General features: G+C 31.7%; 3 protein-coding genes across 5 annotated transcripts; 1 reads left to right on the forward strand and 2 right to left on the reverse strand.

The window, feature by feature from the left end:
• Positions 1-1,055: 1,055 nt before the first annotated feature.
• LOC100164587 (4-aminobutyrate aminotransferase, mitochondrial) lies at positions 1,056-14,069 on the forward strand. Its single transcript, XM_008191801.3, has 9 exons — positions 1,056-1,492; positions 5,777-5,886; positions 6,615-6,782; positions 7,389-7,469; positions 9,453-9,824; positions 10,593-10,730; positions 10,821-10,978; positions 11,085-11,353; positions 13,514-14,069. The coding sequence occupies exons 1-9, from the start codon at positions 1,426-1,428 to the stop codon at positions 13,633-13,635; spliced, it is 1,485 nt and encodes a 494-aa protein (XP_008190023.1). The 5' UTR covers positions 1,056-1,425; the 3' UTR covers positions 13,636-14,069.
• Positions 14,070-14,321: 252 nt separating this feature from the next.
• Positions 14,322-17,878, reverse strand: LOC100163195 (probable cytochrome P450 6a13). Its single transcript, XM_001952415.5, has 4 exons — positions 16,710-17,878; positions 16,258-16,479; positions 14,860-15,111; positions 14,322-14,734 (listed from the first exon to the last, which is right to left on the reverse strand). Exons 1-4 carry the CDS (start codon positions 17,584-17,586, stop codon positions 14,565-14,567), a joined length of 1,521 nt encoding a protein of 506 aa, XP_001952450.1. The 5' UTR covers positions 17,587-17,878; the 3' UTR covers positions 14,322-14,564.
• A 226-nt stretch (positions 17,879-18,104) lies between these two features.
• Positions 18,105-21,639, reverse strand: LOC107882215 (cytochrome P450 6B1-like). 3 transcript variants are annotated; one of them, XM_029487457.1, is made up of 3 exons: positions 20,704-21,639; positions 19,159-19,208; positions 18,105-18,506 (listed from the first exon to the last, which is right to left on the reverse strand). In XM_029487457.1, exons 1-2 carry the CDS (start codon positions 21,209-21,211, stop codon positions 19,183-19,185), a joined length of 534 nt encoding a protein of 177 aa, XP_029343317.1. In that variant the 5' UTR covers positions 21,212-21,639; the 3' UTR covers positions 18,105-18,506; positions 19,159-19,182. The 3 variants fall into 3 exon arrangements, with proteins under 3 accessions (XP_029343317.1, XP_016655760.1, XP_016655759.1); XM_016800271.2 differs by having other exon boundaries at positions 18,105-19,208; positions 20,704-21,634; XM_016800270.2 differs by lacking the exons at positions 18,105-18,506; positions 19,159-19,208 and having other exon boundaries at positions 19,216-21,624.
• Positions 21,640-24,163: the final 2,524 nt, after the last annotated feature.

Consider the following 24,163-nt stretch of genomic DNA (forward strand, 5'->3'; position numbering starts at 1 on the left):
TACATTATACACATAAAAAATACAACGAAAAATTGCTGTCTGGGTTCCTTTTAAAAAAGAACTCGTTCCCGTTTCTCATTCCTGTTGCGAAAAAGGAACGTATTCCCGTTTTTTTACATTTTTTTTTTATGATCTGAGCGTTTGTTAATTGTGTTTTTGCGGACAACTTTTAAACCAGAAATAATCGGCCAATTTTTATATTCATTACCTTTTCTGATAGGCAGTTAATTGAACCCAGATTCTATAATATATTCTAGAAAATATTATCATTAAAAATAACATGCGCGTTTCCACATTAATTATTTTTTTTCATAATTTGAATACCCAACGGAAATTTTTGTTCAAATTCCTTAAAAATAGGAACTATTTCCCGTTCCTCGTTCCAATATTTTAAAAAGAACGCGTTCCTTCCCAACACTGTGTGTAGGTTGTAGATACATCGTGTATAAATAAATAATAATAATACATAAAATATACATAAAAACGAAATTGACCAACTGGATCAAAAAATTTGAAAAAATGATTTACCTATAATGATTGTATATTAGGTATACTAGCGCTGACGGTATTGCAAGGTATACCTACCGGCTATACCGGAATTTAAAAAATACCGATATCCGGTATTTTCAGTATTTTAGATTACCGTGATTCGCTAATTATACCTACCGCTTGTACCGTATATACCATGCCACGACAATTAGCGAAAATATCATATTATGCATTTATGAATTATAATTTATATAATCATAATAATTACAAACATAATTTTTAAAATAGGTTTAAAATTTTCCTGTGTTGGAACACTCCTAAATTCATGAAAAATACCGATTACAAAGGTAGGTGGTGTTTTCGATAATATAACCGTAAATACCGTATAACCAGTAATACCAAAGATACCGGCATCAAAATTTTAAATTCCACCAACTGCGTATGTTATACACTTATACCTACCATTATAATATTATGCTTTATTGTCTATATTGATCGGGCGACGTCGCGGTCGTCGTCGCCGTCTCCGCCCCGTTCGCACCAGTCGGTGGCGCGCACGCTGTAGAACTTTTCACCCGGACGACACAGTCACACTCAGGACGACGGTCCATCAACACCTGCAGTGCTCCGCCATCGCGGTTTAGACCGGACGGTACCTGCCTATACCAACCTGATACCATCTTTGTGCACCGTGGGGTTTATTCCGCGCACACACACACGCCCGACGATTTAAACTGTAAACAAAAACCCCATCGCGAATTGACGACAACAGGATAATATTTCACACACGTCCAAGACATAATATATACGAAAGTTTACGCCTCATTCGCCGTCGCCCGTCTTATAACGGCACGTCAAACCACCGGGTGACACACGGACGTGTCATTTTAATATTATTATATAATAATATATTATCGAAAAGTTCGCTCCGTAGCTATGTACAGATTCCAAGACGTAGCCCGTCCAGCGGCGACGGCGGCCAAACATTTTGTCGGCGCACCACGTAAGTTGCACGACTCGATGTTACAATTAATAATAATAATAATAATGATAATAATATATGTATAGGTACTGCAACCTGGTGATTCTCTTTAAATGAACTGTAGATATGGTAATTTTCTCGGAAAATTCGCGTGTTTGAAAATATTTGTATACACGATTTGCGTGATCGTTACAACACATAATTAATGTACATAGTATCAAAGATATATGCAAATAGTTGGATAATTCGATAGTCGATACTTATATTATAATATTATGGTTATTAACTAGTGACCGTGGTAATAAATGTCCAACTTCGTTTATTGTCATATAAGTACCAGTGTTTCCGATACTACTACTACTAATAATAATAATATTAAATACATTTACTTGAGGACGACGTCATGTGCAGTTGTCTCCGTCTTATAGGAATAATAGGTACACGCATATAGGTAACTTTACAACATTTAAAATTTGCCTTCATCAGAACCAATTTTGTGTAGTTAGCCATAGTATTTTTGAGTGAGTTGACGTATATTATTATCATAACTAAAATATGTACCTATAAGAACATTACCTACGTATCTATTTATCTATGCAGGTACGTCGTTTTTTTACTACATTTTTTGGGTTACCTAAAGTGAATTATGAGTTTATAAAATATTCAATATTTAAATATTTGATACACTACTTCAACTGCAGTTAAATAGAACATATAGATAGGTAGACTATTGAGTGGTAACCAAAAATACCGTATATCTTATAATACTTAAGCGTTTGGAACGTTGGTAGAAAACCCTCTTCGTGTCTGATAAAATTGAATGCGTGTGTAGGACGTAGGTATAAATGCATAATAATATGTTTATAGTTAACTAGAAAAAAAAATTGCTTATAAACTTCGTTTTGCTTCTATACAATATTATTATATGCGTAGAATATACGAGTTTATCATGTCGAATGAACGGTGTTTAATATTGTCATAATATAGTTACTTATATGTATATAATTTTATTATATGCACTGCAGTCGGTTTCGAGTTTCCATACGTCTTGTGGATGCAACTAAACCTAAATTAGGTTACGTTTGGGTTCTTAATTTCCTATGCATTATGCATTTATGTTCACTGTACTAAATATCGTACGTATATTAATGTGAGCAACTTTATAGACATCAAAACGTATTAAACGTAATAAAAAAAAACCAACAACAGTTGGTAATATAATAATGTTAGGTACTTACCTATTTATATACTTATATTAGGTACTTACCTAGTACATTGCAATATCGTGTATAGCATTAATAGAATGAAGTTAGTGTGGCTAAAATATGAAACCTCACATGACTTCTGACATTTTGATTAATATTTATCATAATCGGTCAGTGGGTAGTATGTCAGTCGATTAAAAAAATAAATTGGTATATCTACATAGACCAATAATAAATTTACATAATTAGTAATTACTGATATTGATATACCTAGGTAATGAGAATTTTACAATATACCTATTAAATGTCCAATCAGACCATCTGATCAACAGATTAATTTTGGCACGCACAACGTAATTGGTAATGTATACCTATTATGTAATATTATAGGTTTTCATTATTTTGTTGTATCCATTTCATGAAAATTCTTTGATTAAAAAATTTCGACAATAGTTATTTCTAAATTATTTTTCCAAATTCAAAATTTAAGTAATGTCCGTGGATAGTCGGACAAAACTTTACGATAATATAATAACTTTAAATATTCAACAAAATTATTTTTGTAGATCGTATTAAACAGATATAATAATATAATATTGTTATGTAGATTCTGCTGAAATTTTTTTTCTATTTTCTAAGCTATTTTACACATACATTTATCCCAGTACCTATATACCAATTACCATTACATATAAATATTTTATGGTCCAAAAAAGTACCTATATAAGTTATTATTATTTTTATCATGTGTCTATTCCTGGATGATATGGGTAGACCAGTGACTAGTCAGCATATTATATAATTTTACAGTTGAGTTTCGATAGTTCGAAAACTTCAATAACTCAAAAACCTTGATAACTCGAATTATTTTCTTACCCTTTGAAGTGTTTTTAAGTTGTGTTTGAGATATAAGTATAACTCAAAAAATAGATAAGTCGAATTAATTTTTATTCTCTTAAAATTTCGAGCTATTGAGACTCATCGATTGTGTAACTATACCTACTAGCTATAGTGCATACTGTATGTCTGTATGCATTTTAAACTTGTTATAGACGTTATTGGCGATACGATTGTATTTTTTTTTTTAAATTCAAAATTAATCTATTGATATATTTCAATTTCTAGTTCAGTTTGTGTATTATTATAGTAAATATTAATTTAAGCCAACTAAGGTCAAAAAATATTAGCATAAGCTGATGGTTGGGTTCCGGGGTTTCATGTCTACAAGTGTCTAATAATTTGATTACTATGATATATTCATGTAAAAATTTATTCATGATATATTTATGCACCTACTTGATGCTAATATTCCTTTTTTTCTTTGAACACATAATTGATTAACTAATAATCTGTAATGATATACGAGGATGTATGATTTTTTCAAAACACTTGTTTCACAAGTATCAGATTATTGACTGAAATAAAACATTAAAATATACATAGGTATAATAGACAATAGGTACCTATGTATATTTTATCGATAAGTGTATTGTTTGTTGGCTAATAATTAGTTTATTCAAAAACATGATGTACTTACCTACATATTATTATTTTCAGTGTTAATAATGATCATGGACTACTAACTTAGTCACTACTAAATTCGGATATAATATATTATCCATAATAATATTTGGTAAAATATCCATTAGAAAACGTTCATATTATTTTCTATTGTTATTTTGTTTACTAATTACAAAAAATTTTGATTTATTATTCAGATACGTATGTCCTATATATTATATAATCTGATAACCACATTGTAATGTTATAAATTATTAGTTCATTCAATTTTACGGTTGATACTGAACATTGAAGCTTTGCATTAGGAATGTCAACGTTTATTGGTACCGCAATGTCTTAAGAGATTTAAAAATAAAAAAATCTATTTGACTCATACAAATTAAAGCCTCTGGAGGCCTTAGACTGCTACTATACTAGACGGAGGCCTGTCTATTAATACTTATAATTTATAAGTTTACTTTGTGCCGGGGTATGAGCAATAAGCAAATAGGATATAGGTAGGTACAGTAAAATTATTATATATAGCCATATAGATACCTATAGTAGTTAGTTCTCAAAACCCGGTCTCAGTTTTTTATAGATACATTACTCTAAAGGTTTTAATTTATAGAATATACATTATTTCTAAATGTTGTAAACGATGTTATAATTTACAAGACACACGATTTGTACAGAAGTTTTTTAAACTGCAGTCTCAAGTGTTTTTAACGTATTAGATCGGAATATTGTTTATTCTATATTTCTATGCCGTTAAAGCTCTTAATTACGTTAAAGCTTGGGATTTAAATATTTAATTATAATGTATATAATATTGTCTACTATAATATTAGTTATTACTAGGAACCTATACAGTGACAAACACAATATTTTTGTGACTCGAGTTAAATTTTAACACTTTATTAATTTACAATTATATAACTCACCGTCAGATTTTATAACACGAGTTGTCAAATTGACAATTGTTTATCATAGCAATAATATATAAATCCGATCAACTTGTATTCACTACAAGAACCCATATTTAACCAATTGTTTCAAAGAAAGTCTCGTCGTCATTAAAATATTGAATTGAAATTTATTAACGGTTCTCATTAGCAATTATATCATTCAATGATACTATAATGAACATTACCTACATACCTATGCAAAAAAGGGTTTACAATATTATACTCAAATTTCGAGTTATATACCTACATAAAATATAAACATTTTTCTGAAACCAAATAACGAGGGATCGAGATACAACATAGCTTACCAGTTACCAATATAAATACCCTATGACAAAATGTAGGTATGTATTTATATTATATTGTCACAAACTACATTAGGTATAGAACATAATAAAAATATCAAATGTATTAAAATATTTATAAAACCCTTTCGTTGTCTATCTCATAGAGATACTAAATATTTTGTTATTATTGCATTTTCTAGTATTAATAGTATATATATAAGTAGGTATAATAATAATTATTGTTAACAATTTTTAAATTATTAGAAAATGAAGGCATATCACATAATAATATTACCTAGGTATACATGCCACAAGTGTAATAATTTGGATTTCTCTATGATTCAGTGAGAATGGCATCATCAATTTGTCCCGGAGAATATGCTGCACCGTCGGTCGAAACGTCAGTACCAGGACCGAAGTCAAAAAAACTACTTGCTGATCTTTCACAAATGCAGGTGAGACAATAATATTAAGAGACAATTACCGGATATACCATTTGAGTGCAGTTAACATATAATATTTGCCGTATTATTGTGACATCTCCCGATATTATATAATGCGGAGACAATGTTATTTTGATTCATATATTCATTTTATGACAGGAAGTATTGTTGTTTAATTCAATCAATAAAGTACATTAATTAAATATCCAACAACGAGGGTCTATCATATATTTAGGAGATATTATACTTTTCTATTTAAAATGACGATATCATTTTACTTGTTATAGTAATATTGTAACCTAGTCTAAACGTGCGTAGTTTTCTAATTTTTTAAATACAAAACAAATAAATTGTTTAGCCGGTTATATAAATAAATATTGTTAAAATATATTGGTTTAATTCTTTAACCATTTGGCAAATAAATAGACTTAGATTACCGGTTATAAAATTATAAAATTTTTATTTTTAGTTACCTACATTTTATATTTTAAGCGTATGGAAGATAATATATCTTATATATAATAAATCGTTTCATATAGACTTTATAGGTCTATCGGGAGTGAATTAACATCTCGTTCATTTAGTTAAAAAATTAAATATAGTACAAGTAATAATACAAGTACAACACGTGAATAACAATGTCGTATTTCATGATGTAGGTACTGCAATTTTACCGAATTGTGTTGAACAATTGTTTTTAAGATAAGTTTTCGCAACTGAAGTCATTTATATGTTTTTAGCAATCTGGTTCGGTTCAGCTATTCGCTGACTATAACAAATCACTGGGAAACTACTTGGTTGACGTTGACGGTAACGTTCTGTTGGACGTGTACACGCAAATTTCGTCATTGCCGTTGGGTTACAACCACCCGGACATGTTGAAAGTATTGGACAGCGATGAGAACAAAGTATGTACATTATATTATTTAAACCGTATCCGCTGATTACCGATTCATCTTGATTACTAAAGAGCTTCCAGGGTAACTAAAATTACCAATAAATTTTGCTCCACCACCTTTATTTAGCAATTAATAATATAATAATATACATTTTTTCCGTCAATTGTAATTTAGATACATTATAATATACACAAATATTGGTAATAAACGAATTACCTCCAAAGCCAATGGCTGAGCTGGAGGAGAGAGATTCTAACCTACCTACATAAATTCTGATAGAGATTTAGATACTTTTTTAAAAATGTCAATGGATAGATATAGAGTACCTACGGAATAAATAGTACTTAGATAAGTACCTATATAATTTAGAAGAGCGTAGTAATCACAACTTTTTGGGGTATCTAACCTTTGCTATTTTACATATTTATACCAATTCTTCAAGTCTTAAATAGGTAGGTACCTAACTATTTATTAAATATTCGATATTTAAACTTAAGCATTTTTAAAAAAGTATTCGCTTCTATTGTAAGTATTGTTAAAAAAATTCAAACTATGATGGTAATTTTGGATTTGCTTATAATACACGTTTTAATGTTGTTTTTTTTATCGTACTAGAGAGCCATCGTCAATCGTCCGGCGTTGGGTGTGTTCCCAGCTGCCGATTGGCCAGTGAAACTACGAGACACACTTATGAGTGTAAGTTTTTTTTATACATAGATAGTATTGCTATAATATATCCGTGTCAGGGCACCCATAATATAAATTAAAAATATTTGGTCAAAAAATAATAATTTGAGAATATTTATACAGCTAATAAATTATTAATTCAACAAAGAAAATAATAATTATTACATTGAAATTTGAAATAAGTATAAAACATTTATGTATGATAAAGATAAACTAACAAGATATTGGCTAGTGAGAAACCCTTCCTATTGTATGGTATAAACTATAAACTTTCGCCCAGGTCAACATTATGTTTACCTGAAGGAAATATTTATTTTTATTTTTTTTATTATAATTTATACAAATTAATTTTTTTTAATTTTATGTTCGAAAGTATCCACACTGGTGGGCCTCCCTCCTCACGCCATTCATAATATGTACCATTAAGTTTTTTTTGCTATTAAATTTTCTTATTGTATATAAATATTACAGATTGCAAATATCTATTTTTATCTAATAAAAAAAAAAAATTATGTTCACATTATTATAAAATAAAATTGAAATATATTTTAAATGTATAACTAATGATTTTTATTTTATTAGTATCTGGATTCTCGCCTGTAATTATTGCTCACAACTAAAGAAATTGATTTAAATTATTAGGTATTTATAAGGTTTAATTCATATTCTTGATTTTTTAGTATGTACAATGTTCATTGTTCATATTATAGATATATATATATATATATATAGAAATAATTTTTGGGGTGGGCTATAGTAGATAGAAACTACCAAGTGATCTATTACTTAGAGGCTACTGTCTACTATTTATTTAGCAGTTTCTATAAATATATTCGTGTTTGTTATTTTTCAACAGGCTATGAAATATTATACCTTATAATAGTACCTAATATAATATATTGTTATTATATTTAAAAATACAGTAATTTCAGTAGGGGGGACTGCAGCCCACCAGGCTCACCCCCTATATACGCCATTGTCATATTATATTAATATATTAAATATATAATGATAGAAATATACAATAATTATAATGTAGGTACAAAAGAAGTTATTACAAACTCGATAGAGTTTACTCATACGGTCACACCCTTCAGGTAGAACTAAAGTAGACCCGGGACTAAGGAGAGTTTACCATCGGAAGAATTTGACACCACCCAATATAATAATAATTATAATCATCAATTTTATCAGATTACAGAAAAATAAAATTCGATTAATCAGTCCATTGAGGCTATAATTTTAGCAATGATACTGTATAGTCTATTATTATGTGGATAGTACTATAGTAGATTGATTTCTGGTATAGTGGGATGCTAGGATGGAACATTGAAGATTATTTTAGAGTATATTTCGGGCCAATGCACATTATTATTAAATTGTATTTATTTATGTTGTTTTATTTTGACCAAAAATATCGAGAAAGAAAATCAATTTTTTTTGCAATGAAATTTTTTAAAAATTGATTTTTTTCAGACTATCTACAATAAGGTACATGGTAAATAATTTCGTATACTCACAGCATTTAATAATAATGATACCTACAGTAATAACTGTGGGGAACTATTTGCTTTTTAAACAATAATTGTTTTCTTAAACCTCATATTCTAACATTATTATGTTGTAAAAAATGTGTACCTACGTTAATCAGAGGCCTATATAGTATATATGTATATACATTTGAGGCACATTGCTGTTTTGAATTCACTAAATCATAAGTCCACCGTCAATTAGGCTTAAAATATCAGATAGGTAGGTATCATAAACTATAATATTAGATCTGTATCTGTAGGTACCATAATATTGTATTAATATTATATTATATTATATATTTATATATCTATCATATACCATAATGTATATCAGGTATATAATTATATTATAGTATTATATTTACGCATATCAAATGATTTTATTGACTTCAATGATACTGATGGTAAATTATACGACATGCGTGCATTATATCATATACATATATATTATAATATATAGGTCGCACCTAAAGGTATGGACTCTCTAACGACCATGATGTGTGGGTCTTGTTCCAACGAGAACGCGTACAAAAATATGTTCATGAAGTACCAGCGGGATAAAAGGGGAGGCACTTCGGACTTCACAGACTTAGAGAAGGAGTCATGCATGATTAACATGCCGCCAGGCGCACCCAAGCTATCTATACTGTCGTTCAAGGGTTCGTTCCACGGCCGCACACTGGGCGTCCTATCTACCACGCATTCTAAGTACGTGCACAAGTTGGACGTGCCCGCGTTTGACTGGCCAATGGCAAGATTCCCCGAGTACAAGTATCCGCTGCATGAGAACCTCAAGGAAAATGAACAAGAAGACGAACGTTGCTTGGCTGAAGTGAGTACAATAATTAAATAATGCTGTTATTAAAAATTAAATTTTTGGAATTTTTAAATACACTTGAACTATATTTTTAAATTCTTGAGATTTGTTATACTACTTGAGAAGTATCCTGTTTTCCTCATTATATTTTGGGGGCTATTTAACATGGTGACTTGAACATATTTTTAGTACCTATCTAATTAATAATATTTTGATAAAGGTAGACAAACTTATAAGGAATCTTGTATCGAATTTTCAAATATTAGATTTAAAAAAGACATTTTTAAAGGCTTATAAAAAAGATTGTGAATATGTATTTTTAATATTTTTCAACTACCATTGTAACAATTTATTAGAAGCCATGTATTAATTTTCAAGGTTTTTAACCCAACTAATGAAATTGTATTGACATTTATTTTTAAAAAACTAAAAAAATTGAAAACGTCCGTAAACTGCTCAAAACAAGTCAATATATTTTGAAAAATGTATGGTGTATCTACAGAAAATGCTAATATAAACATTCAGTGAAAATGCCCAGTACTTGGTGAATCATTCAGTGGTGTATTTAGGAAATTTTGATGGAAGGGGTTTGGACTATGGAGGATGGACCCCCCCCCCCTGTTACGCCACTGGAATCGCCCTATATAGTATATTACATTATAGGTAGGAATATTATTATAAATTTATATATTATGTTAAAAAAATAAAAGTTAACTATTATAATAAACAGATTTTTGTAAACAAGTTATATATTTTTTAATTCGATCGGCTTTGTTCCCTTAGGTGGAGGAACTGATAGAGAAGTGGGAAAAGAAGGGCAACCCCGTGGCCGGAATCGTCGTGGAGCCCATCCAGGCGGAAGGCGGAGACAACCACGCATCGCCTTATTTCTTCCAGAAACTTCAGAAGATTGCCAAAAAGGTGGGTTGATCGTACGCAGCTATCAAAATATCTGAACAAAAAAATATATATAGGTAAATCGTAATTGGTATTATATTCGTTGTCATGTAGTACAACGCGGGATATCTAATCGACGAGGTGCAGACAGGCGGCGGCCCCACCGGTAAAATGTGGTGTCACGAGCATTTCGATCTGGAAACTTCGCCCGACATCGTTACTTTTAGCAAGAAAATGCAGACCGGTGGATACTACTTGAAGAAGGAATTCTTGTAATAATATAAAATATATATAATATAGTAAAAATAATTATCGCTGTAGGAATTTGTTACCTATAGGTATAGGCTATAATCTTTTTTTGTTACTTAATTTTTGCAGACCCGACTTGCCGTACCGTGTGTTCAACACTTGGATGGGAGATCCGACCAAAATCGTATTGCTCGATGCTATATTGAAGGTGATCAAGAGAGAAAATCTGTTGTCGGTGGTCGAAAAGTCCGGCGATGTACTCATGTCCGGACTCAGAGACTTGGAAGCCGAGTTCCCAGCACTAATCAACTCCACCAGAGGCCGCGGTACATTCATAACGTTCGATGCTGCTGACGCAAAACTCCGAGACGACATCGTCAAAAGACTTTTAGCCAAAGGTACTTAAGTATTTTAATAATTTTGTTCACATTTTAGTAATGCGTATTTTGTGTGTGTTCCATTTTGTGGCTTATCGCCTTTAATGTGCGTGTTTTATTTTTCGTATTCAAATATTTCAATATTTTTCGTATCCAAAAATTACACTAGGATATACTAAATACATAGGTACATATTATATAGGTATTTAAATACCTATCGAATCCTTTTACTTTATTTGTACGCATTACAAATATAATAATTATCTTAAGTCATACGAAACTTATTCTACGTTGATAAACACTAAAGACTAAACGGCAAAAACACGGGCATCATAATCTTCGACTAGGTATGTATATAAACGAAGTTTATATGGTCGAAGTCCGAAGATGACAATCTTCCTCTATATTATGATACTATAATATGTTTAACTATGTCTGGATTTGATAACACTATAATCATTTAAGATTCATTGAATTGTACCTATATGTACATGACTGTTAATACTCAAGGCTGGACATTAACGAGTTAAAAGTTAAAATTGAGTTAAAAGTTACTTTTTTTTCAAAGTTAACTTTCAACTTAACGAGTTAACGAAAAAAAAATACAAGACATTTTTAAATTAACTTAACGTAACTTAATTATTTTAAAATAACTTAACGAGTTAAAAAAAATTGTTAACTTGCCCAGCCTTGTTAATATTATTAAAAAACCAACAATCGTACATATTTTCTTATATAAAAACTATTTTAACGTAATTTCCAAACAATAAGTATTATCATGAAATATTAATTATTAACTATCATAAATTTTCTTTTTGATTTTTAAACGTTATCTATATTTTTATTTTCATTATACAGCTATTTAGATAAATACATTCAAAAAGGTGTTTGTTTTGTTAATTTCCATTTGATAATCAGACTTCAGACATGAACATTAAAGTGGTATTAAAATAACCATCACTCAATCATTTAATTATTTTTCTGCAATGAATTAATACCTTTTCAAGTTGATTATTTTAATTTTAAACTGATTGAATTTAATTTTAATTGCGTCAGTAGATGATTATTGGTATTATTACATTGTAAATTAAATCTTACATTACACATTTACCAGACATGTTTATTAGTAGAACTTTAATTTAAATACAATAATAATTAATAAGACAAATAATAAGGCTGTAATGGATAGTGTATAATCACTGTATATTTACCGGAAATCTAAACATTTATTTATTGGAGATTTCTGTTGAATAAAACTTGTTGGTACCTATTTTAATGTACTGTACTAGCAGCTGACCCTGTGCATTTCGTTGCCTGTAAAAAAAGCCAACTCTATTATTCAAATATCGTTCGATTCTTTATTTAATGTTCAATGTAATATTTGCATTAGTATTATTAACTGTATAATCAGAAATATCAATTAGTTAAAGCAGATTTTGTAGAAATATTATAATTTTATTTTCAAATTTCCATCTAGTATAAAGTTATAAATGTATCTAGATTATTATTAGTATTAAAACTAAGATCAGAATATATTCAATATTAATAAATAATATATTTTATATTTTATGTTTATAAAACTGAGTAGGTAGGTAGGTAGGTAGGTATATACCATAAATACTCATTTTTCTTATATAATAATACCTATGGGAACAAATATGCTGTTTAGCTCCCAAAAGTGGGATTACGCAAACACGTGGACTTCAAAAGGGTATATATAACTTTGAAACTAAGTATGATCAAACAATTCTGATTGCCCCAAAATCGTTTGGGAGCTAAGCTGCATTTATGCAACAAAATAGTAGTTATACCTTACATTTTAAGGGATAACTTTTTTTTTTAGGGAGGACGGGCAAAATATGTTGACTCGCGGGGCGCAAAATGTTCAAATACGGCCTTACAGGCTTCCCTCATAAAATTATTAATATCCCTATAATATCTGCTTGACTCTGGGAGCCCACAATCCTTGGCAAATTAAAAATTACACTATATTTTCAATATTTAAGATGCATCTATTATAAATTTCATAAATTAATATTTAATACATCTGCACAACTTTTGCAACTCTCTTTCCGTTTGATTGTATTATCCATATTTTATATAAATATTAAATTGTACCATTTACTGTATATTGTACTGACTAGTCCGACTGTAATTATTATCATGCTTTCATGTTTTCAGGAGTCCAATCCGGAGGATGTGGAGTAGTGGGTATTAGAATGCGACCGGCGTTGATCTTTCAACCACATCACGCTCACATGTTCAATGACAGACTTCGCCAGGTGTTGGTCGAAACTAAATAGGTTACACGTTATATTGTACAACTATTATACGCGTGTAGTATGAGCATTTGTTTATAATATTGTGATATTATCGAAAAATATGTCTTCCAATTTTAACATAAAGCTTTTTAAAAATGAACGTAAACAAGTCTTCCAAAATATTTTACACAATTATTACGAATATTGAATTGTATGTAATTAATTACAAAGTAGATATTATATAGTGCTATTTTATGTTACTGTTATTATTTTACGTTTTATTATAATATTTATTATAATTTATACTTATTTAATAATATTTATGATAATTTATATTTTATGCTAAGGTAAAACGAGTGCTTCCAAATGTTTTAATGTTATCGCTAACGGATCGCATATTGTGTTCCATTTACGTGAGTTCAAAAATTTTGTTAAAATATAATACATAAAATACATAAAATTATAATAACTATGTATATCGTTTTTTGTGTATGGTATATTCTCATTGAATAAAATAAAAAAATTTAGGTAAAAACTTGAAAAAAATTATAATGAACATGGAAATATATAATATAATATATTATAAATATGAATTTCGCACCCCCAAAATCCCCCCTCATATACGGCCTTGTAAAGTGTATAGTTTATGGAATATAATATTATATAATATCATACCAGACACTTATTATATATTTCTGCTCATAATATTTAGCACTTCACCGCCAAAAGAATCTTTTACTTTTTTATTATAATTATCGAACATGTTTCATAAATTAGTTACAAAATATAAAAGTACCTAAGTAACACCTATATTTAACAGTTATAAGTAATTACAACAAATTAATTATTGTTAATTTTATTTTTATACAATTTTTCGGCCACCCTAAAAATTAGCGCCCCGGTCAATTGCTCCCCGACTGTACATATTATATAATAAATATAAGAAATAATTATCGAATCACAAGTGCCACTCATTCAGAAATGGATTGAAAACGTAACCAAATCCCGTTTTTTGCAACCATCATGGGTAATCCGTTTTGTAGTTTTAGCGGTACTTCCGTTTTTTCACATGGTAAAATTCGAAAAGTCGTGATAATTTGTGACAAAACCATTTTCATTTCCAGCTCGGCGAATCGTTTTCCTGTTTAAATATTTAAATATAATTACTCGTAAATATAATACATACAAATATACATGGTGTATTACAAATAATTGAACACTAATCTTGGTAATAAATAGGTTAGCAATAATATACAAACAGGGTACCTATGCAAAACCGCGGACCGTCGCCAAACGGTAAGTAAGTACTGGATTGCCTTTTTGCCTTTTCTTCCGGTGAAAACCTTTGCGGGTCAAAGATGTACGGTTCGGGGTAATACGTGGGGTCGTGATGAATACTGTAAATAGGAATCATGATCTTGGTTCCCTTTTCGATCACCAACGTGTCGCCTGGTACGTGGTACGTCTTCACCGCTTCCCTAAACAACGCGTTGGTCACTACGTACATGCGTTCCGTTTCTAAAACGCAAAAAAAGTTTTTTATAACAATTTCAAAATTTTTAAACACGCAGGTGTACCAATAACAAAATCAACTTTGTTTTTTCAAATGGTAACTACTATATTATTTAATGGATTGTGGTAAAGCTTTTTTTCTGAAAATGTTGATAGTCAAATCATCAATTTTGGTTCGCTAGTTTATTGACTATGATCCTCTAAAGTTTAGTAAAATATGCATTAATACTTTTAATTGAAATAATTGGTATAGGTTTAATTTACAAGAGCTAAATAATTTTTTTCTTATAACTACCTTTTTATACACTTAAGTAGTTTAATCGGTAATCTAATAACACTCAAAAAAAAACATTAACAAAATTGTTAGCAAACATAGTTCATTATTTTCATTTTAACATACAATCATCAAAATCAGTATTATTATTTTAATTTGTTATTATAAATAATCGTAATTTCACACTTACTTTTCTTACAATATCATAAATTTGGATTCTTTATTAGATGGCTAAAGTAATAATGGTAAATGGTATTCGATTGTTGACAATAATATCTTAGGTATGTATGGGGCTTAAAAAAAAAATGTGTAATGAAAAAAGTGCAATGTTTAGTAGTGCTCTTCTCATAGGGGGATAAACTTGAAATTTGAACCATATAGGTTCCCTAAATTGGTAAGTATTGCATGCAAAGTATGAATTTAGTAGTTGAAATTCATAACCCTTCATATTTTTTAGTTTTGGACATTAACATTTTATTTCGTACTTTTCCTATCATAAATTCCTATTATACTTTTCTTACAATAGCATTAATTTGGATTCTTTATTAGGTGGCTAAGGTAATACCTAATGGTATTTGATTCTTGTTATAATAATATTGGAAATCTGCAGATTTAAATTACAGATTTTAATTACATGTAATTAACTCAGATTAAAAGTATGCCTAAGTTAGATACAAACCTATATTGAGATTCACTATTTATCTAAATATCTTACAAATAGATTATTTTAAATCACGATTATCAAATAATTCTCAAAGAATTACAACTGCTAAATTCATACTTTGCATGCGATGCCTAACAATATAGGGAACTGGTCCCCTTTATAAATAATCTAGTAGAGCATATAAAGATTGATTGAATAATAAACTGATATTCACCTGCCAAGACCATATCGGTGTAATGGAGATTGACCAAAAAATCGTTGTTTATTTTTCCGTGTTGTTTCAACTTTGAATTCATCTCGTCACGAATTTTTTCCTGGACGTCTTGGTTCAGTGCTAAGTGATACAAACAGAAACTCAACGTGGAAGACACGGTTTCAAAACCGGCCAAAAACATCAGGATCGCATTCGCTATTATATGCTGCTCAGTAAATCCATCTGAAAAATATTAGATCAAAACTACGACTATTAAAATAAATGGAGATATATTATATTGTCCACTAAATAATATTCAATACAACTACGTAAATAATATTATTTATTTTTGGATATTTCAGACAAACGTATATTTTGCGTACAGAATATTATTCAATAGATCTAATGAAGTTTTAAACTAAAAAATATAGGTATTTTATTATGATTTTCTTGTATAACATGATTCACTTTACTTTCATCTGTTGAGTCCAACACCAATTCTTTTCTCGCTTCTATCAAGCTCTGCGCCACGTCATGTCGGACTATACCGTTTTCCTCCCTATACCGGATAACCTCCTTGAACGCCGATTCATAAAACGCGGAAGCATCGGGTGGGAACTCGGCGACCCCCAACAGTTTCAATATTTTCGGCGACACCATTTCGGCCAACAAGAACCTGAAGCTCAACTTCAATATTTTCCGGCCGTACAACCGGAAATCGGAACCTTCGTTCTTGACGGTATCCAATTTCAAACCGAAAGCGCACGTCCCGATGACGTCTGTCGAGTACTTGCTCATGGTCTCCTTGACTTCGATCTGATCGTTTTCTTTCATTTTGGCAGCGATAAATCGCATCAGTTCGTCACTGCACTCCGCGATCTGGTTGTGGGCCAACTTCAGCTTGCCGGACGTGAATCCCGGGCTCAGTTTCTGTCTCATCATCTTCCACTTGGGACCCTCCATGAAGAACAAACCGTTGGCGATTATGTTCAAGGCCGGGTCCTTGTGGAAACCGCGGTCCGCGAAGTTCGAGAAGTCCTTGATCAATATATTGTTGATCAGCTCCGGATCGCGGATCATCAGGAACGGCGTCTTCATCTGATAGAAACCACAGTATTTCTCGCCGGAAAACCGTTTATAAATCCCATCGATGGTGGTCAACTGGTGTTCGATCAAAGTCATCATCTTCGCCGTGTTGCCCACCAGCGGCCACGGTGGGTCGTGGGGTACTTTCAACTTCAACCACTTGTCGTACGTGTTGGTCGTGTAATAGTAAAGGATCGCCGCGAGGACGGCAACTGCGGCGATTGCGGGTGTGCCGAACAGGACATAGATCAGACACGAAATCATGGTGATATATTATTATATTCAATTTAAAAATTAAATAATGTGTGTCTTTTTGATATGCATACGTATGACAATAATTATTACATCACAATATATAGTTAAATTTATTTCACTAGAGAGTAGCGACCGATACTGCGAAATAAACTGCGATGAATGATGCTCGAGTCGTCTGTAAATATTATTATGAATTCAAGTTTATCATTCTTGAGTGGTAGGTACCTACCAATTATTAGTGTAGGTTTATTAAATCGTTTGACCGATTGTGTTTGTTTTGATTTGCGCCACATTTTCGAGGAACAACGTTCAGTCGTAGTGGGGATACTGAATACAATAATATACCTACGCAGTTAAATCTTGTTCGAATCGGCTGCAAGGCCGCACGGATATATTATTATGTATTTTCTATAATATGACCACGCGTAAGTTGGAACGTTGCACGGTGGAATAAAATAGATATACTCAAATACGTAGGTATATATTCAATTTCACGCCCATCTTAATATATCATGTAAAATATTGAATTTGACGTAGGTATCTCATCTTTATTTTTATAGTGGATAATATCTTAGTTTGGAAAAGCATGGTAAATAGGGTAGGAGATGTTGCAATACCCCCCTTCCCCTCTCCCGCATTACGAGGTTTTTATTTCTGCTTGCCCAAACATATTTTATTTCATATTTACAATAACAAAATAATGTAATACTATGTACAGTTTGTATATATTATGGTGTTATAATACAATAAAGCTCAGAGTTTTCTTTATAAAATAATAAAATTATAGTCGTTAATTTTTAAATTAATTTTGCTCCCCTTGAAAGATATCTTCCCTTTCTGTAGAAAAACTTCTGCGGACGCCCATGTAGCAAACGGGTACTTTTGGGTATCCTGTGTCAGTCTGCAGGGAGCAACACTTTTGCAATAGCCTATAAGACGTAATAAAGTATTATTATCCATAGTGCAATTATTAATATCGATATAACTGTGAATCATGGTAAACAACTTTATACTTTTTATATACCTATTGGCTATATTTGTATTGTATTTTACTAAGCATTTAAGGAACTACTCAAGACTCAACTACCTAATTGATTTATGATATAATAACGAATAATGCGATGATCCTAAACTTTAATATTAATAACCTTTATTTAACCATTCAGCATTATAGGTACATTATAATATTTTACAGTTACCTACTCATATATTTTTCTTGTACAAATTAATTTCGTACAAAACGATTGTGTGGTTTTTAAATAAACATAATAGTAGTTTATTCTATAACATTCTTTATTATTATAATTAAAGTTATCCAAGCTGATATATATAATAACTTATAGAGAACTACCATAGATGGCCAAATTGGTATCGTAGTAGGTACCTTGAATTTTTAAAATAATTATACCTAGATTGGAAACCGATGTCGCAGTTTGGATTTAGCACTTGGTATATATTTTTAACGTGGTTCAAACAACTTTCTAAACTTTTCTGATACCTCTAAAAACAGTCTCTGTAATTTTCGTCAAAATCAGTCGAGTAGATCGTATTTGTCATTTGAGTATATAGCTGCAAACATACGTTTAGTTTTAAGATACAGTTTCTTTAAATTGAGGTCTTCTCAACGTCACAATTTGAATGATGCTTTTACCTCAATTACCAGAGTAACCTAAGAACATTTTAAATCTATATATAATCTAAAAATATCTACAAGCTATCATAGTTTAGGGCGTTTAGGCCTTTAGAGTCTACAATGTTGATCAGTCAATCAGCCAAGACACATCTGATTATAAAAAATGTTTGTATAACTTCAACTTCTCGACTTTTCTAATAAAAAAATGCTCTGATTATCAACTTCGATAAAGGTTTTTGGAAGCAAATCGAATCTTGTTGGTTTTTTGACGTGCGGTTGAACGTGAATCAGCCGTCGGAGCAGGGGGATGGGCTCAACGGTGACAAATATAAAATATGACGTGCAGCAGCAGTCGCAGACGCAGGACTGGGATTAGAATAAGCAGGACGATTTTGAAGGTCAGCCATCGCCGGACGACCGACGAAAGCATGTAACGGAAATGCTGCTGGCTGCGATGTCCGTGAAACCGGTACACCAGGCACGATCAGTGAGGTTGAGCAAGTGATCGGGCGAACCGGACGATAAAGCCAGGCTGCAGATCGAGGTGTTTGTACCGAAGAGGTAGTCGGAACCAGAGATGGTGGTGACATCCGAGTCGATGATCGCGGAGGAACTAACGGAAGTGACGACGAAACGGAAGGGCGGTAGAAAGCGTAGCGTAGCAGTTGCAGTGGATAATATAAATTTAATATAACCTAATAGAATAACAAAATAAGTAAGTTATAAGTATATATCGTATATGTTTATACAGAATTATGAATTAAGAGTGTTACAACATATTATATAGACCGTATACATTTTGAAAAAACGTGTAAAAATTCAAAATTGTTACTTTTGTTAGGTAATTTTAGCTGTCTAGAACAACCCTAACCAGCGAATTTTCACTAATAATGTGCTCTTACTGGAACTCTTGAAACCTTGTCTTGGAACTGCCACCGCCACGCTTCATCCCTTCGGTTTTACCACCACCTTCAAAAGTTCCTCCTGTCACAATTTCCGGCTCCGACGAGCTCCTCGATCTGCAGCCAAGCTTTATATCGTCCGAACCGTCAGAATGCCTACATCAAAAACGAACACGTGCCAGTTTCACGAACTCGGGCAACATTTCTTTAATGGTGGTCCTTCAGCTACGGCTGATCTTCAAACTAGTCCTGCTGATTCTGATCCTACGTCTACGACTACTGCTGCACGTCATATTTTTTACTTATCGTCGTCGAGCCCATCCTCCTGCTCCGCCGGCTGATTCACGTTCGGAAGCACGTCATCGTAGTACACCGCACCGCTGCAGCCGCGCTACGGTAAGCCGTCGTCGCCGGCCCGGCCACCGCTAGTCCTCTCGTTGTCCTTGGTCTCCAGCGTTTCTTCTCACGTTTATCCGGATTTCCTTTCATCGGACAAAAGGCTTAAACCGAAAGCGCACGTCCCGATGACGTCTGTCGAGTACTTGCTCATAGTCTACTTGACTTCGATCTGGTCGTTTTCTTTCATTTTGGCAGCGATAAATCGCATCAGTTCGTCACTGCACTCCGCGATCTGGTTGTGGGCCAACTTCAGCTTGCCGGACGTGAATCCCGAGCTCAGTTTTTGTCGCATAACATCCCACTTGGGACCCTCCATGAAGAACAAACCGTTGGCGATTATGTTCAATGCCGGGTCCTTGTGGAAACCACGGTTCGCGAAGTTCAAGAAGTCCTTGATCAATATATTGTTGATCAGCTCCGGATCGCGGATCATCAGGAACGGCGTCTTCGTCTGATAGAAACCACAGTATTTCTCGCCGGCCAACCGTTTGTAAATCCCGTCGATGGTGGCCAACTGGTGTTCGATCAAAGTCACCATCTTCATCGTGTTGCCCACCAGCGGCCATGGCGGGTCGTAGCGTAAGTTCAACTTCAGCCACTTGTCATACGTGTTAGTCGTATAATAATAAACGAACGCCATGAGTACGGTTACCGCGATTGCGGGTGTGCCGAGTAGAAAATCGATTAAACAAGAAATCATAGCGATCGATAGTAAATTTAAAATTTCAATAAGTGCCTTTTTAATGCAGAAAATAATATCGCAATATAGTATACGATGGATTTTACTAGCTACAGACACCACGAGAGAACCGCCACGTACTTTGCTCGAGCCGTTTGTATAAAATCTGAGTTCAAATTCACCGTTCTCGAGTGGTACTTAAGTGTAGGTAGAAGCGTTATCCGTCCGATTGTGTTTGTTTTTATTTTTTCCAACATTTTCTAGCGACCACTTTTTGCAGCCAAGTGATTGCGTGGAGAGACTACAAAAAACCATAATTTGCGCACTTAAATCTAGTTCGAATCGGCAAGGTCATAGTTTTTATGTATGCTATATATACTCCCACGCATAAACTTGGCACGTGGTTAAATAATATAAATATGTGGGTATTAAATTATTCACTCCCAGTATGTTGACAAAAAATATTTAATTTTATAATAATAATCTATGCTATTGTATTTTAATGTTGATAGGTACATGTACTATGTTAAAATACCTATCATATTTAAGTATATATGATAATACTTTATTATTTTTAAATTAGAGGCTTATAAATAATTTTTAAAAATGTACTGTGTATAGAATTAAAAAAAGTGCACTAATAACATTCTTTACAAAACTGGATTACCTTGACAAAAGTTGAACAAGCTTTGTTGTCAAGAGAAAATAGAGGAAGAAAACCTAAAATTGAATTTATCATTGAATTAAGTTTAAACATGAAATTGTCCAGGACGGAAATAGTAAGATTTTTATTATTTTTTTGTAGAATGATGGCCTCCGAATAATAGGTAGGCACGTCATGTCTTTTATCCAACAGTAAATTATCTTACAGTAATGAATAATATCAAATTAATAAACAAATGTAATTTTTACTTACCTCTGGTAGTTGTGTTTAAAATAAACTATGAACTCCTTTGATATTTTTAAACAATAAAAATGAATACACGTTACAACCGTTCGGTTCTAGACGTGACGGTAAAATGACGAAATTTTCTCGGTCCAATTATAAACTAATATTAGTATTCATCATAAACTATTGAGGGATAATTTTATAATTAGCTATTAGCTATTAGCTTATAATAACTATTTATATATATATAAAATATATTATGTTATTATTTTGTATACAAGCTGTACCATCCTACATCGCCCAGGAATTCCGAAAGGCTGCTATTGCCATACCCTGTTTAAAACAGGCTGTTTTCCCAATAAAGTCGGTAAAATACGATCAAAATTACCACACCACATATCATAATAGCAATAGCTGGTCATATACACGTAATCACCTTTATTAGTTATTGTTTTATTTGTGTATGTATTGAATATAATATCTTGTACTCTTGTGTGTTGTATGTTATATAGGTAGGTATCTACATTTATTCAGATTCTTTACGATACGCTATCGCATGCCGTCGCTTCTGCTGCGTGAATATATTATTATAATAACACTACAGCTATACTTAAGTATGCCCTGTCACATACATCGTCACAATATTATTTTACAATTATTGTTAAAAGGTCTATGCAAATTATAATTGTTATATATTTTGTCGAAGCAATGACAGGCTTGAATAGCATAATATGCATAATAATATTATCATAGGATTGCGCACGGGTAGGGCTGATAGGGCTTTAGCCACACCTGAGATTTTTTATGCGTGGGTGGGTTGGACGTTGGTACCTTATGAAGATATGACTAAAAACAGGTATTGCCTTTTTAGTTTTTAAACGTTTGTGTTTACTCGAGAAACTATACTAGGCGATTCATTTAAAATTGAACACTCATTATTTCAAAAAGCGTAAGTGTTTTTGAAAATATTTTTTGCATAGTTTCAAGTCGTTTACAAAACAACTTTGTTATTAAAAAAGTTATGTTTTTAAATATTTTTTATCCTTCTAATTTTTTAATTTTTTTAATGACAACAAACAGTTTTATTTTTATATTCCAAAGCAGAATATTTTTCTAAGTATTTCGATACATAAAAATCGAATTTAGTGCGAGTAGTTTATGCGTTATAAGTATTTAAAGTTTAGACAAGTGGAGTTGAGTGGTACGGGGTTACCCCTCGAAATGTATGTTCACTAAATTCGGTTAAAATTTTAAATCAATATTGATGAATTTTGTATAACTGAAATAATGAAAACTGATTGTTTACATATTTTCCAGTCACCAACAAAAGGGCCACTTAAGAGTTTGAAGTGAAAATGTCTATAATTTTTTTCTTATGTGACCATGACAATAAGGGGAGGTGGGTGATCAGATTGAATTTAGCCATACCTGCAGTGCCGCAACAACCGGGGGTGCTAGGGGTGCGGAACCCCTTGGCCCCTCGGTAAATCATAAAAATGGGCCCCGGGGCCAGTGGCCGAACTATTTGGAACTTTTTTTCTTTTAAGGTGTTTCAAAAAGTGGTATCTTACTATCTTATTATTTAATCAAAAAATAGAAACTAATGAATACATTAGAATCATAATTATTATTATAATATAAAACAAAGTCCTAACTATATTTATAACAAGATATTAAAAATAATAATTTCGAATGGCAGGGGGCTGAATTATACCACTAATACCATATTTTCGAAATTCTTTATTTTGCTATGTTGTGACGGCTGATGGTTTATTGCATTTAAAATGGGACAAAAAAGAAAATAAATGGTTTTAAGAGGTTGCATACCATTTTGCTCCTTAGTCCTCACGATATGTGGACTATCACTACAGTGTACAATGTGTTCAATGCTCTTCACCTATCTGTAAGCAGTATAGCAGTGTATACCTATATATATTATATTAACTGCATAACATAATGTATTTAGCTAAAAACAACAAGCAATATGTATTAAATGACCTATTGGTACATGAGCATAATCGCAACTAAGGGTTAAAATTCTGGGGGGGCTACAGCCCACCTAACAAATTATTAATTTAAAATAA

Source organism: Acyrthosiphon pisum, chromosome A1 (genome assembly GCF_005508785.2).
Source record: "Acyrthosiphon pisum isolate AL4f chromosome A1, pea_aphid_22Mar2018_4r6ur, whole genome shotgun sequence".
In the NCBI taxonomy this organism is placed as follows: domain Eukaryota; kingdom Metazoa; phylum Arthropoda; class Insecta; order Hemiptera; family Aphididae; genus Acyrthosiphon; species Acyrthosiphon pisum.

Coding starts and splice junctions, on each gene's coding strand:
- LOC100164587 (XM_008191801.3), top strand. CDS start 1,426: ATGTACAGATTCCAAGACGTAGCCCGTCCAGCGGCGACGGCGGCCAAA. Junction 5,887..6,614: donor CTGATCTTTCACAAATGCAG/GTGAGACAATAA, acceptor ATATGTTTTTAG/CAATCTGGTTCGGTTCAGCT. Junction 6,783..7,388: donor TGGACAGCGATGAGAACAAA/GTATGTACATTA, acceptor TTATCGTACTAG/AGAGCCATCGTCAATCGTCC.
- LOC100163195 (XM_001952415.5), bottom strand. CDS start 17,586: ATGATTTCGTGTCTGATCTATGTCCTGTTCGGCACACCCGCAATCGCC. Junction 16,480..16,709: donor GTTGGACTCAACAGATGAAA/GTAAAGTGAATC, acceptor AATATTTTTCAG/ATGGATTTACTGAGCAGCAT. Junction 15,112..16,257: donor CACCGATATGGTCTTGGCAG/GTGAATATCAGT, acceptor TTTGCGTTTTAG/AAACGGAACGCATGTACGTA.
- LOC107882215 (XM_016800270.2), bottom strand. CDS start 21,211: ATGATTTCTTGTTTAATCGATTTTCTACTCGGCACACCCGCAATCGCG.